The 14,224-nt window shown below is 42.7% G+C and overlaps 1 protein-coding gene across 1 annotated transcript; it reads left to right on the top strand.

Annotated features, from left to right (window-relative positions):
- Positions 1-1,077: 1,077 nt before the first annotated feature.
- LOC121542126 (cysteine protease ATG4A) lies at positions 1,078-12,895 on the top strand. Its single transcript, XM_041851604.1, has 13 exons — positions 1,078-1,123; positions 2,006-2,116; positions 2,211-2,282; positions 3,860-3,958; positions 5,723-5,824; positions 7,459-7,531; positions 7,735-7,814; positions 10,655-10,890; positions 11,038-11,116; positions 11,230-11,375; positions 11,574-11,630; positions 11,712-11,823; positions 12,086-12,895. Exons 1-13 carry the CDS (start codon positions 1,114-1,116, stop codon positions 12,148-12,150), a joined length of 1,242 nt encoding a protein of 413 aa, XP_041707538.1. The 5' UTR covers positions 1,078-1,113; the 3' UTR covers positions 12,151-12,895.
- The last annotated feature ends 1,329 nt before the right edge of the window (positions 12,896-14,224 follow it).

The following is a 14,224-nucleotide window of genomic DNA, read 5'->3' as shown; positions in this document are numbered from 1 at the left end:
CGCAGTTGGAAATGAGAACCTGTTCTCAACTGGCTTACCTGGTTAAATAAAGGTGAAATAAATAAATAAATAAAAAAACATGTATTGTGTCATTTTGGAGTCACTTTTATTGTAAATAATATAACATGTTTCTAAACACTTCTACATTAATGTGGATGCTACCATGATTACTGAATGAATTGTGAATAATGATGAGTGACAAAGTTACAGACACACAAATATCATACCGCCAAGCGCAGGAGGTTGGTGGGACCTTAATTGGGGAGGATGGGCTCGTGGTAATGGCTGCAGCGGAATTGGTGGAATGGTATAAAATACATCAAAAATATGGTTTCCAGGTGTTTGATGCCATTCCATTTGCGCCGTTCCAGCCATTATTATGAGCCGTCCTCCCTTCAGCAGCCTCCTGTGCCCCCAAGACCTGCTAACCTCTCACCATTACAATAACAGGGTATGTTACCATTTTTTGGGTGGTATGATATTTAAGCCTCTGTAACTTTCTCACTCATCATTGTTCACGATTCATTCAGGATTAACTGTAATCATGATTGACAACTGTCTTCATCTTGATCTTGACTATTGGAGAGAGGCCTCATTGCTTTATCAGGTATGCAACATGGTCTCAATACAGTGCTTTTGTTAAAATATGAATGTCCAATACACATAGTCGGTTAACTGGTAAGCTTAATGTGGCTCATTTCACAATGGTTTCAGAGTCCCGCAATATGAGCTACGACGCTAATATTTGTGTAATCTCTTCACAGTTGTGTTCTGTGGGTGTCACTGAGTAGACTGATACCACATTTCATTGATCCACTGTACAGTGAAATATATGTATGTCCCCAATGCAATTCTGAGTGCAATTTGGGCTGATTTTGAGTTTTGTTTGTCAAATTAACTAATTATTGTATTTTGTTGATTTTATATAACAATATTCCAACCTTGTTTAGCATGATCTAGTCCAAATATGGCATGATTCTAGTATTTGTATCCATTTGCATCACTTTCAATTATGGACTTTTATTTTGAAGGCAACCCGCAAATTCCACTATTGGGGCTAATCCTTATTGTGGCTAGCTTCACATAGGTCTTTTCACCGATGACAACCAGAGGATGGAGGCAGGTAATAGCCACTCAAAAATAATACTTTATTCACTTATTATGTGCCTTTCACTTAGTCCCTTACATGCATTGACAAATCATGCTGCCATTGGGCCCAAAACATATTGTCTAAAGATGTTGGTCGTTATAAACTTGGCCCTGTAAAAAGCCATGGCTGATGTGCAAGTTTAGCCATTGTTTCTTTGGTGGCCTGTTTCGCTTACTTGTTTACCCGGCGGCTTTCATCACATTTTGAAAGCAGGGCATTATCAGTGGAAAGTACTTCATGCTTTTCTGAAGTGGGATGAGATGTATTTTCCCAGAGTGAGTAAGGATGTTAAAGGTAATTTGGTCACATACGGTATTGTACTGTAGTAGTACAACCTAGCCACCAGATCCTACCCGCTTACTTACAAATGCACTAGGATCAGACAGGCTTCTTGTGTAGATTAAGACGCCTGCACGAGATATGTCTTGGAAAATGTACCTCAATCCAGGAATGAGAAATGCGTTGTACTTCGAATATTCGGAATACAACTCATTTCTCATCCCTGGATTGAGGTACGTTTTCTGAGACATTTTTCGCGCCGCCTCCGCAGTGTCTTAATCTACACAGGAAGCCTGTCGGGCCCTAGTGCAGCTGTAAGTAAGCGGGGCGGATCTGATGGCTATGTACAACGTACACTATTGTGTGTGTGATCAGGCATTTACAAATTGTTTTGGAAACAACAAACCCATTTCTAATAATTTCAGCAAACCGAAATTATAATGTCAAATTGCAGCTAACTATCAACGCATATTAAAAAATAATTGTGTAAAACTTTATTAACTGGTGTATCTCACATCATGTGTGTTTCTTGACAAGTCTTTTTTCATGTCTCCCCGTTTCCATGTCTCGTTTCAGTATTAGCCAAGTATGAAAACCAAATAAACGTGTTTTCGGAGTTCCTTGAAGACTTGCCTGACACCGATGAACCTGTATGGGTTTTAGGAGAGTGTTACAATGCTAAAACAGGTAGGCTGGCATCTTCTAGCAGTCATATTGTGATTTATATGTGGAGGAAAAACTGAATGAAGGCATGACAGTCTTTCTTGTTGTGTGTTCACAGAAAAGACTGAGCTACTATCAGACGTCCACTCGCGGTTATGGTTTACCTACAGGAAAAAATTCTCTCCCATTGGTGAGTGAAACAGGCAGAGGTTATGTAAAATCTGATTGTTGGCTACCCAGCTAACAATTCTACGGAGAGAGAACGTTTTTGTAATGTTATCTGTAATGTTCCCGTAATGTTTTAGTGTCCAGTTTTCCGTTAGTTAGGGGAACATTTATTTCTATGTTGAGAAAAACCTTCGGAGAACCTTTTTATAATGTTTTGGTGTTAAAGTTAGGAGAACTTTCCCTTAATGTCAAGCAGAACTTATCTAGAACGTGGTTACAATGTTCTCAGAATATGCAACATTACTGTTCTAGATGTGTTTTATGGGACGTTGGAAGAATATTCCTGTGTCCAGTTTTCTAAGGGTTAGGAGAATATTCCATTACCGTCCCACAGAACATGGTTGCATCTTCTCAGAATGTAAGATATTAATGTTCTAGACGTTTCATACACATCATGCCTTGTTACTGTTGCCAAGCCCATCAAGGCCCTGATTGGTGAACCACTGATCTATTCACAGCTCTTTTTGTCTGTTGGCAAGGTTAGGGATACTCACACACACACACAGTGCTTTTAACATAGTGTTTTTAACTTGCATATTTGACACACGTTGCCATACGTGATTACTTTGTGTATGTTCATTTATACAGTAATTATTAAAATATTTTATTGATCATAGTGATTCAGGAGTATCATTAAAACAGGTTAATATGCCCCACCAACATTAGACCTCTATACAGATTGTCATTCAATTGCTGAAATAAGTCAATAAAATCAATGATGAGAATAGTCAGATTAACTGATACCTGACATGGACATATGGTGGCGTAGCAGAAAGATCGGAGTACCGTGAACCAAGAGGTTGTGAGTTCAAGTCCCAGGTGAGGACATGTTGAATAATAATAATTGAATAAATGAACATGCACAATGTAATGATGTATGTCAAATATGGAAGTTGAAAACACTGTTAAAAGCACTGTGTGTGTGACTATCCCTAACCTTGCCAACAGCATTAGCGCAATTACTGAAAGTCTATGGGTATCTGCTAGCATGCTTTTTAATACTAGCAGATATCCATAGACTTCCAGTCATTGTGATAACGCTAGTTAGCATTGGCTCACGAAACTATCTCTAACTTCCTTTATACTGGACACAGAGACATAAAAACCGGTATTCATGAGTTCATCTGATTCTGGAGAAGTAGATAAAGGGCCTCATTGCCAAAATCCCAAAGTATCCCTTTAAGGGTGGCAGGTAGCCTAGCGGTTAGAGGCAAGCCGGCAACCGGAGGGTTGCCAGTTCAAATCCCGGAACTAGGGGAAAAATCTGGCGGGAAGTGAGCTAGCATCCGGAGGGTTGCTGGTATCAAATCCTAGATGCCATTACCTGCCGTTGTGCCCTTGAGTAAGGCACTTAACCCCCCACAACAGCTTCCCGGGCGCCAAGCGTGGCCACCAACACCTTTCCTAAACCTCTATATGTACGTGTCTCTTTTTCGGGGGGGTTGGGTTAATAGCGGAAGTCAAATTTCGGTTGGACCTTGTGTGCAATTGACAAATAAAGTAATCTTAATCTTAAGTGTCTATCTTGGTTTGATCCAGGGGGAACAGGCCCCTCTTCGGATGCAGGCTGGGGATGCATGCTACGGTGTGGGCAGATGATCCTGGCACAGGCCCTGGTATGCTCACAGCTGGGACGAGGTGAGGAGGGGACGGGTCATGAACATGTATGGGGTGGGGATGTATGGAACTGCATTAGCAAAGGGGGTGTTTATACAGTGCATTTGGAAAGTATTCAGACCCCTTGACTTTTTCCACATTTTGTTAGGTTACAGCCTTATTCTAAAATGGATTAAATAATTTTTTTCCCTCATCAATCTACACACAATACCGCATAATGACAAGCAAAAAACAGGTTGTTTGAAATGTTTGCAAATGTATTAAAAATAAAAGAAGAACCTTTGCTATGAGACTCGAATTTGAGCTCAGGTACATCCTGTTTCCATTGATCATCCTTGAGATGTTTCTACAACTTGATTGGAGTCCACCTGTGGTAAATTCAATTAATTAGACATGATTTGGAAAGGCACACACCTGTCTATATAAGGTCCCACAGTTGACACTGCATGTCAGAGCAAAAACCAAGCCATGAGGTCGAAGGAATTGTCCGTAGAGCGCCGAGACAGGATTGTGTCGAGGCACAGATCTGGGGAAGGGCACCAAAACATTTCTGCAGCATTGAACGTCCCCAAGAACAAAGTGTCCTCCATCATTCTTAAACGGAAGAAGTCTGGAACCACCAAGACTCTTCCCAGAGCTGGCCACCTGGCCAAACTGAGCAATTGGGGGAGAAGGGCCTTGGTCAGGGAGGTGACCAAGAACCCAATGGTCACTCTGACAGAGCTCCAGAGTTCCTCTGTGGAAATGGGAGAACCTCCCAGAAGGACAACCATCTCTGCAGCACTCCACTAATCAGGCCTTTATGGTAGAGTGGCCAGACGGAAGTCATTCCTCAGTAAAAGGCACATGACAGCCCGCTTGGAGTTTGCCAAAAGGCACCTAAAGGACTCTCAGACCATGAGAAACAAGATTCTCTGGTCTGATGAAACCAAGATTGAACTCTTTGGCCTGAAGGCCAAGCGTCACATCTGGAAGAAACCTGGCACCATCGCTACGGTGAAGCATGGTGGTGGCAGCATCATGCTGTGGGGATGTTTTTCAGCGGCAGGGACTGGGAGACCAGTCAGGATCGAGGGAAAGATGAATGGAGCAAAGTACAGAGAGATCCTTGATGAAAACCTGCTCCAGAGCGCTCAGGACCTCAGACTGGGGCGAAGGTTCACATTCCAACAGGACAACAACCCTAAGCACACAGCCAAGACAATGCAGGGGTGGCTTCGGGACAAGTCTCTGAATGTCCTTGAGTGGCCAGCCAGAGCCCGGACTTGAACCCGATCTAACATCTCTGGAGAGACCTGAAAAGAGCTGTGCAGCGACGCTCCCCATCCAACCTGACAGAGCTTGAGAGGATCTGCAGAGAAGAATGGGAGAAACTCCCCAAATACAGGTGTGCCAAGCTTGTAGCGTCATACCCAAGAAGACTCGATGCTGTAATCGCTGCCAAAGGTGCTTCAACAAAGTACTGAGTAAAGGGTCTGAATACTTATGTAAATGTGATATTTCCGTTTTTTATTTTATTTATAAATGTCATTATGGGGTATTGTGTGTAGATTGGTGAGGGAAAAAACAATGTAATCTATTTTAGAATAAGGCTGTAACGTAACAAAATGTGGGAAAAAGTCAAGGGGTCTTAATACTTTCCAAATGCACTGTATGTGAAGGATTCATCTGGTCATGATATGTATTCTACGACGTAGTCAATTAAACAGTGAGAAAGAGAAAGGGTTTTTAATCAGACAGGGTATGAGAATGACACAGTGATTGTGGCCTGTTTTCCTGCTGTAGCCTGGCGTTGGAGGGCAGAGGGAGAACAGCCGGAGGAGTACCAGCGTATCCTCCACTGTTTCCTGGATAGGAAAGACAGCTGCTACTCCATACACCAAATGGGTAAGAGAGTGTCCTAGCCTAACCCTGCCTTTACCTTGGCCTGACCATACTTGCAGTACCCTGAATTAGCAGATCGAATGGGGTTTTCTAGCACATTCCTATATATTTCTGGATGACTGTCCTCAAAGTAAAAATGTGTAACTTGAAGGAACATCAAATAGCCTGATGAATCAATGACCGGCTAGACAGGCTAGAAAGAAGCTAAGACTTAGACCAGAGATGACCGGCTAGACAGGCTAGAAAGAAGCTAAGACTTAGACCAGAGATGACCGGCTAGACAGGCTAGAAAGAAGCTAAGACTTAGACCAGAGATGACCGGCTAGACAGGCTAGAAAGAAGCTAAGACTTAGACCAGAGATGACCGGCTAGACAGGCTAGAAAGAAGCTAAGACTTAGACCAGAGATGACCGGCTAGACAGGCTAGAAAGAAGCTAAGACTTAGACCAGAGATGACCGGCTAGACAGGCTAGAAAGAAGCTAAGACTTAGACCAGAGATGACCGGCTAGACAGGCTAGAAAGAAGCTAAGACTTAGACCAGAGATGACCGGCTAGACAGGCTAGAAAGAAGCTAAGACTTAGACCAGAGATGACCGGCTAGACAGGCTAGAAAGAAGCTAAGACTTAGACCAGAGATGACCGGCTAGACAGGCTAGAAAGAAGCTAAGACTTAGACCAGAGATGACCGGCTAGACAGGCTAGAAAGAAGCTAAGACTTAGACCAGAGATGACCGGCTAGACAGGCTAGAAAGAAGCTAAGACTTAGACCAGAGATGACCGGCTAGACAGGCTAGAAAGAAGCTAAGACTTAGACCAGAGATGACTGGCTAGACAGGCTAGAAAGAAGCTAAGACTTAGACCAGAGATGACCGGCTAGACAGGCTAGAAAGAAGCTAAGACTTAGACCAGAGATGACCGGCTAGACAGGCTAGAAAGAAGCTAAGACTTAGACCAGAGATGACCGGCTAGACAGGCTAGAAAGAAGCTAAGACTTAGACCAGAGATGTAGGCCCGCTGATAAATTTCCCAACAAACAAAAAAATACACAAATATTGTTTGAATAGTAGAATACACAAGGTGCAATATCGACATTTTTGTTGTGCATCATCAGTTTTTCTTTTGTTATGTCAGTCACTAACAGTCACTCAATTAGCCCACCATGTCAGCTAACATTTGTTAGATTGGTAAATTAGTCCAGGGGCCAGCTATCTAAACTTGTAGTAATCATGGTCGAATTACTAGCCTGGGAGCCCCCATTGATTTTGTTAGTCACTCTCATTCAGATATCATTATAAAAACTGCAAACGTTTCTCCCCAACCAATGGTGAAATGTGTAGAATTGCAGGAAATAAGGTGTAAAACTGCAACATTTTCTCTACGGCCCATGGCAAAATGTGTAGAATTGCAGGAAATTAACTCAAAAACGTTTTCTCTCCGCTGTCAAGAGGAGGGCCGCTACAATGTTTTGCTCGCAAGGTGAGGGTATGGATGTGGGTACGCAGACCTGCGAGCCACTGCGGCCCCCCCATGATGAGTTCAGATTTCTTGTGGCCCCCACCCCCATCAAAGTTGCACATCCCTGACTTAGACCATTGGAGTGAACTTGGTTTTCCTTTATTGGTTTTTCTACTTGCAGCTCAGATGGGAGTTGGTGAAGGGAAGTCTGTAGGAGAGTGGTATGGCCCAAACACAGTTGCACAAGTGCTCAAGTAAGTATTTTATATGCGTGTTTTAAGACTGATCTATTCAGATTCACGTGTAAACGGGAAGTAACAACTTTCGAGAATTGTACTTCTGGGTAACCGAGATTAATACATTTCAGAATATTTGATTGTCAGATTGAAAATGTCAGTAGAGTGACCTCTAGCAAAAATATGTTTGTGGCATAAATAAACCTATTATCTCTCGTCAGGAAACTTGCGCTATTTGATGACTGGAATTCTCTTGCTGTGTATGTGTCAATGGACAACACCGTTGTGATCGAGGACATCAGTACGTTTTTTCCCTCACTTGCTAAATATACAGTGCCTTCGGAAAGTATTCAGACCCCTTGACTTTTTCCACATTTTGTAACGTTACAGCCTTATTCTAAAATTGATTTTAAAAATCCTCAACAATCTACACACACTACCCCATAATGAAAAAGCGAAACAGGTTTTTAGAAATGTTTGCAAATTTATAAAAAAATAAAATAAAAAATAAATGATTTACATAGGTATTCAGCCCCTTTGCTATGAGACCTGAAATTGAGCTCAGGTGCATCCTGTTTCCATGGATCATCCTTGAGATGTTTCTACAACTTGATTGGAGTCCACCTGTGGTAAATTCAATTGATTGGACATGATTTGGAAAATTACACACCTGTCTATATAAGGTCCCACAGTTGACAGTGCATGTCAGAGCAAAAACCAAGCAATGAGGTCAACAGAATTTTCCGTAGAGCTCCGAGAGGATTTTGTCGAGGCACAGATCTGGGGAAGGGTACCAAAAAATGTCTGCAGCATTGAAGGTCCCCAAGAACACAGTGGCCTCCATCATTCTTAAATGGAAGAAGTTTGTAACCACCAAGACTCTTCCAAGAGCTGGCCACCTGGCCAAACTGAGCAATCGGGGGAGAAGGGCCTTGGTCAGGGATGTGACCAAGAACATGATGGTCACTCTGACAGAGCTCTGGAGTTCCTCTGTGGAGATGGGAGAACCTTCCAGAAGAACAACCATCTCTGCAGCACTCCACCAATCAGGCCTTTACGGTAGAGTGGCCATACGGAAGCCACTCCTCAGTAAAAGGCACATGACAGCCCGCTTGGAGTTTGCCAAAAGGCACCTAAAGACTCTCAGACCATGAGAAACAAGATTCTCTGGTCTGATGAAACCAAGATTGAACTCTTTGGCCTGAATGCCAAGCGTCACGTCTGGAGGAAACCTGGCACCATCCCTAAGGTGAAGCATGGTGGTGGCAGCATCAAGCTGTGGGGATGTTTTTCAGCGGCAGGGATTGGGAGACCAGTCAGGATCGAGGGAAAGATGAATGGAGCAAAGTACAGAGAGATCCTTGATGAAAACCTGCTCCAGAGCGCTCAGGACCTCAGACTGGGGTGAAGGTTCACCTTCCAACAGGACAACGACCCTAAGCACACAGCCAAGATGACGCAAGAGTGGCTTCGGGACAAGTCTCTGAATGTCCTTGAGTGGCTCAGCCAGAGCCCGGACTTGAACCCGATTTGAACATCTCTGGTGAGACCTGAAAATAGCTGTGCGGCAACGCTCCCAATCCAACCTGACAGAGCTTGAGAGGATCTGCAGAGAAGAATGTGAGTAACTCCCCAAATACAGGTGTGCCAAGCTTGTAGCGTCATACCCAAGAAGACTCAATGCTGTAATCGCTGCCAAAGGTGCTTCAACAAAGTACTGAGTAAAGGGTCTGAATACTTATGTAAATGTAATATTTCAGTTTTTAATATTTTATAAATTAGCAAACATTTCTAAAAAACAGTTTTTGCTTTGTCATTATGGGGTATTGTGTGTAGCTTGATGAGGGGAATAAAAAAAAATCATTTTTAGAATAAGGCTGTAACGTAACAAAATGTGGAGAGAGTCAAAGGGTCTGAATACTTTCCAATGGCACTGTATATACAGTACCAGTCAAAAGTTTGGACACACCTACTTATTCAAGGGCTTTTCTTTATTTTTACTGTTTTCTACATTGTAGAATAATAGTGAAGACATCAACACTATGAAAAAAGACATATGGAATCATGTAGTAACCACAAAAGTGTTACTCAAATCAAAATATATTTTATATTTGAGATTCTTCAAAGTAACCACCCTTTGCCTTGATGACAGCTTTGCACACTCTTGGCATTCTCTCAACCAGCTTCATGAGGTAGTCACCTGGAATACATTTCAATTAACAGGTGTGCCTTGTTAAAGGTTAATTTGTGGAATTTATTTCCTTCTTAATGCGTTTGAGCCAATCAGTTGTCTTGTGACAAGGTAGGGGTGATGAGTCCAAATGAGAGATTTTTGGTTCCAACTGCTGTGTCTTTGTGAGATGCAGAGTAGGTAAACGGATGATCTCCGCATGTGTGGTTCCCACCGTGAAGCATGGAGGAGGAGGTGTGATGGTGTGAGGGTGCTTTGCTGGTGACACTGTCAGTGATTTATTTAAAATTAATGGCACACTTAACCAGCATGGCTACCACAGCATTCTGCAGCGATACGCCATCCCATCTGGTTTGCGCTTAGTGGGACTATCATTTGTTTTTCAATAGAACAATGACCCAAAACACACCTCCAGGCTGTGTAAGGGCTATTTGACCAAGAAGGAGAGTGATGGAGTGCTGCATCATATGACCTGGCCTCCACAATCACCCGACCTCAACCCAGTTGAGATGGTTTGGGATGAGTTGGACCGCAGAGTGAAGGAAAATCAGCCAACAAGTGCTCAGCATATGTGGGAACACCTTCAAGACTGTTGGAAAAGCATTCCTCGTTAAGCTGGTTGAGAGAATGCCAAGAGTGTGCAAAGCTGTCATCAAGGCAAAGGGTGACTACTTTGAAGAATCTAAAATGTATTTTTATATTTTTAACACTTTTTTGGTTACTACATGATTCCATATGTGTTATTTCATAGTTTTGATGTCTTCACTATTATTCTACAATGTAGGAAACAGTAAAAATAAAGAAAAACCCTTGAATGAGTAGGTGTGTCCAAACTTGTTACTGGTACTGTATATTTTTTAACTCTTACCTTCTGAGCCTTCTGTATAGGAGGATAGTGGTGATGCTGTGATGCCGAAGACACCAAGGTTTTCTTTCCATGTCCTCTCCAGAGAAGCAGTGTCGCCAGGCAAGCAGAGAGAGCAGATTGCGGCCGAGACCCTGTGGCCGGGAGGAACCCTTCACCTCTGGAGAAACACCAGAACAAGCCTGTTCTCACACGCACGGGAACAGAGTCACGACGTGTCCACATTCCCCGTCCCTTTCTGACTGGAGGCCCCTGCTGCTGGTCATACCGCTCCGCATGGGAATCAACCACATCAACCCTGTCTACATCCAGGCCCTCAAGGTACTGGGCCATCAATGCTTTCTGTGATGGGATTGGGAATGTCTCTGTTCTTATTCAATTGATACTAAACTACTATGTAATAGTCCTGTATTTACTGTTGCCTTTAAATAGTTATACTGTACTGACTCCACGTGCTGTCCCATTCAGGAGTGTTTTAAAATGCCACAATCCTGTGGTGTGCTGGGAGGAAAGCCCAATCTGGCCTATTACTTCATCGGATTTGTAGGTGAGTTTAAGAGGAAACTGGAACTGTAGGTTCTCAAATAGGGAGTAGAAAAATAAGCTAAACCTGTGAGTTGTCTAGCCACTGTGTTCAGCAGGCCTTCCTGTGTCCTCCAGGAGAGGAGCTGATCTACCTGGATCCCCACACCACCCAGTCAGCCGTGGAGGCAGAGGCTGGCAGTGGATTGGACGACCAGAGCTACCACTGTCTGAGGAGTCCACGCCGCATGAAGATCACCAACCTGGACCCCTCTGTGGCCCTGGTGAGAGCTGAACCCACACACCGACTACCACAGCCTGCTATGTCACTGAGCCTCCTATCTCATGGGCCTTGTTTTCATAGTTGAATTTTAAGTGCATGGTAGCGTGTTCTAAAAATTTGCTCTAATGGGAATTTTGTATACTGTGGTGATGATTTTGCCACATAATTGCTGCCCATCAAAATTCGGTCTGTTTTTAAGGGATTTTTTTGTAAGAGTGAAGATGACTTCGACAGTTGGTGTAACCTGGTCCAGCAGGTAAGAGTAATCCACTCAAGTCACAAGTCGATGTAGATGGATATTGTCCGGTGGTTGAGACCTATGTTGTTGTCCTTTAAGGAGATCCAGATGAAGAGGAACCTGCGGATGTTTGAGCTGGTGGAGAATCACCCGCCCCACTGGCCCCCCTTCTTTCCTCCCACCAAACCAGAGGTCCAGACCACAGGGGCAGGTACGAGCTTAGCCACCGGACAGATCCAATAATATTACACCAATAACAAGCAACCCTGGCTGCAAATAACTATAAGGATATCAAGCTTCCACTCTCTTGTATTTCCCTATATTGTTTTGAAGTGACAGTATAGGTCTATACATTAAGTATATTTATTTATTGAACTTTATTGAAACTCCTGTGTTTAATCTCAACTGAAACATACAAACCAAAATTAAGTGTGTTGTGTCAAACTGCTTACTTTTGTTCTCTTTTTGAACAGAGTTAATCGAATCGACCGACAAGCTGTTTGAGTCTGAAGAGGAGTTTGAGATCCTCAACGTGTGACCAGCCTCCCTTGCGCTCCCATCCCCTCCGCCCAGTCCAGTGGATGATGGTGATTGGGTGGATTCCCTTGGCTCCCATGTTCCTGTGCTGTAGAAGTGCCTCAGAACAACACCAAGCACAAACTGCTTACCACTTTGCAAAAAACACTAACAACCCAGCAAGAGACAAATACTAGATAAGGAAAGATCCTGGACAACAACTCAAGACAGTGACCAAATGAAGGCAGGAACATGGTGTATACAGTAAATGCAAGCTTGCACTGTTTCATTTTGATGTTGTAACCAGGAAACAAAGCCAGGGACCATGGTTGTCTTTATATGAAACAGGCTTTCTTTGGAAGTCTGTGTTAGTTGTTTAATGAACAAGAGAGACGAAGACCGTTCAGATGCATGAACCGCATTGTACTGCAAGAGGTACAGTGAGACTACACCTCTGCTGTGGCAGGGAGAGGACCTAGGTGAAGACAGGCACGAGGATGATACGTCTGAAGAAGCCATTTCCTCAGCACACACTACCTCCTGACGCCAGGAGACAAATATATGCAGACATCTGGGTTTTTTCAGTGTTAAAATACAAACATACAACCAATAACTTGTTTATTAAGAAAAGTGCCTCTTAACTATATGTGTTCAATGGTTGGGGAGGGAAAGGGTTTTCCCAACGTATTGGACAGGGGGATGTGGAACACCCACCCTCTGCACACTCTTGTAAATATGCCTGACAATAAAGATATTTAAAGACTTTGCTCAGCCTCAGGGTTGATATTGCCTCTTAGCGCCATCTTCCTCACGTTTCATTTGTGAGAAGACGCTAGTGTTGTGGAAATGGAATGTGTAGACTAGAGCCTGGAGTGATCATTAGCAAAACTGCCTCTTTCCATCGTTATTAACCTAACCCTCCAGCTTTTTCCAGCTAACCCTTGTCCACTGATTTGATTAGGAGCTCTTTGTTGTCCTCATTCGGACTAATCTTCCAGAAGTCCTTAATGATGAATTGTACTATGGTGGTCCTCTGTAGCTCAGCTGGTAGAGCACGGCGCTTGTAACGCCAAGGTAGTGGGTTCGATCCCCGGGACCACCCATACACAAAAATGTATGCACGCATGACTGTAAGTCGCTTTGGATAAACGCGTCTGCTAAATGGCATATTAATTTAATTAATTATGGTTATTGTCCCTGCAGCCCCACTGTATAAGTACTGATGATGGTAACGTGAGGAACATTAACTGTCCCTCTGTGTGGTGGAAACTGCATTATGATGGTTATAGTATCACCTGTTGTACATCCAGCCCAGTAAATGAAGACAAGCTGTGGATAACTGCATTATCTTTATTTTAGTGGTATAATTACATCCATGAATGGTATAAATGCATTAAAGGGTGACATCAACAGGGCCCAGATTCACAAAACCTTAAGAATAAATGTTTTAAATGTATAGTTCTTAAATGTATAGTTAAGTAAAAAATGGCAGTTAAGAAGAAAGTTAAGCAAAGTTGCTATTCCTCAAAAAGGTTATTGGAAAAAAATCATTAAATCTTAAGATATTGTTGAGGAATTGCACTTACTATCTTATGAACTACCGGTAGTTTTTTTTCTTAAGACTTAAGTTTTTGCGTAATAAGTATTTTGTGAATATGGGCCCAGGGCATGGTAATCCAATACAAAATAAGGCAAGAAAATTATATTTTCATAACCCAAAGGTGCTGACTTCCATCCAGGTACAGAGCAAACTATCCAGTAAATGCCCTGTGAAGAATGTGGGGAAAAAATGCAAACATCCTCTCTTGATTCATGAAAAATACAAATAAGTTAGGCCTACACAACAAAAAGTATATTCTTCCAGTTGACAACCAATACATTGCCTGGAGACTCACAACTCTCACTTTACTTAACAAAAAAAAAATCTATTGATTTCAAAGTTGAACAAACCATACAACTCTATGCACAAGGACTACATTTAACAAATGACACATTTACTTGATGAACAGTGCAGATGCAAAGTTCTGTTACCGAACTTCGCACTGTTTGTTCTTCAAGTACATTTGTATAATTTTCTGTGTAAATTGTTAAATGTA

The sequence above is a fragment of the Coregonus clupeaformis genome, chromosome 27 (assembly GCF_020615455.1).
Source record: "Coregonus clupeaformis isolate EN_2021a chromosome 27, ASM2061545v1, whole genome shotgun sequence".
Taxonomy (NCBI): Eukaryota; Metazoa; Chordata; class Actinopteri; order Salmoniformes; family Salmonidae; genus Coregonus; species Coregonus clupeaformis.
The sequence above is the reverse complement of the archived record's forward strand: the minus strand, read 5'-3'. Positions and strand labels throughout refer to the sequence as shown.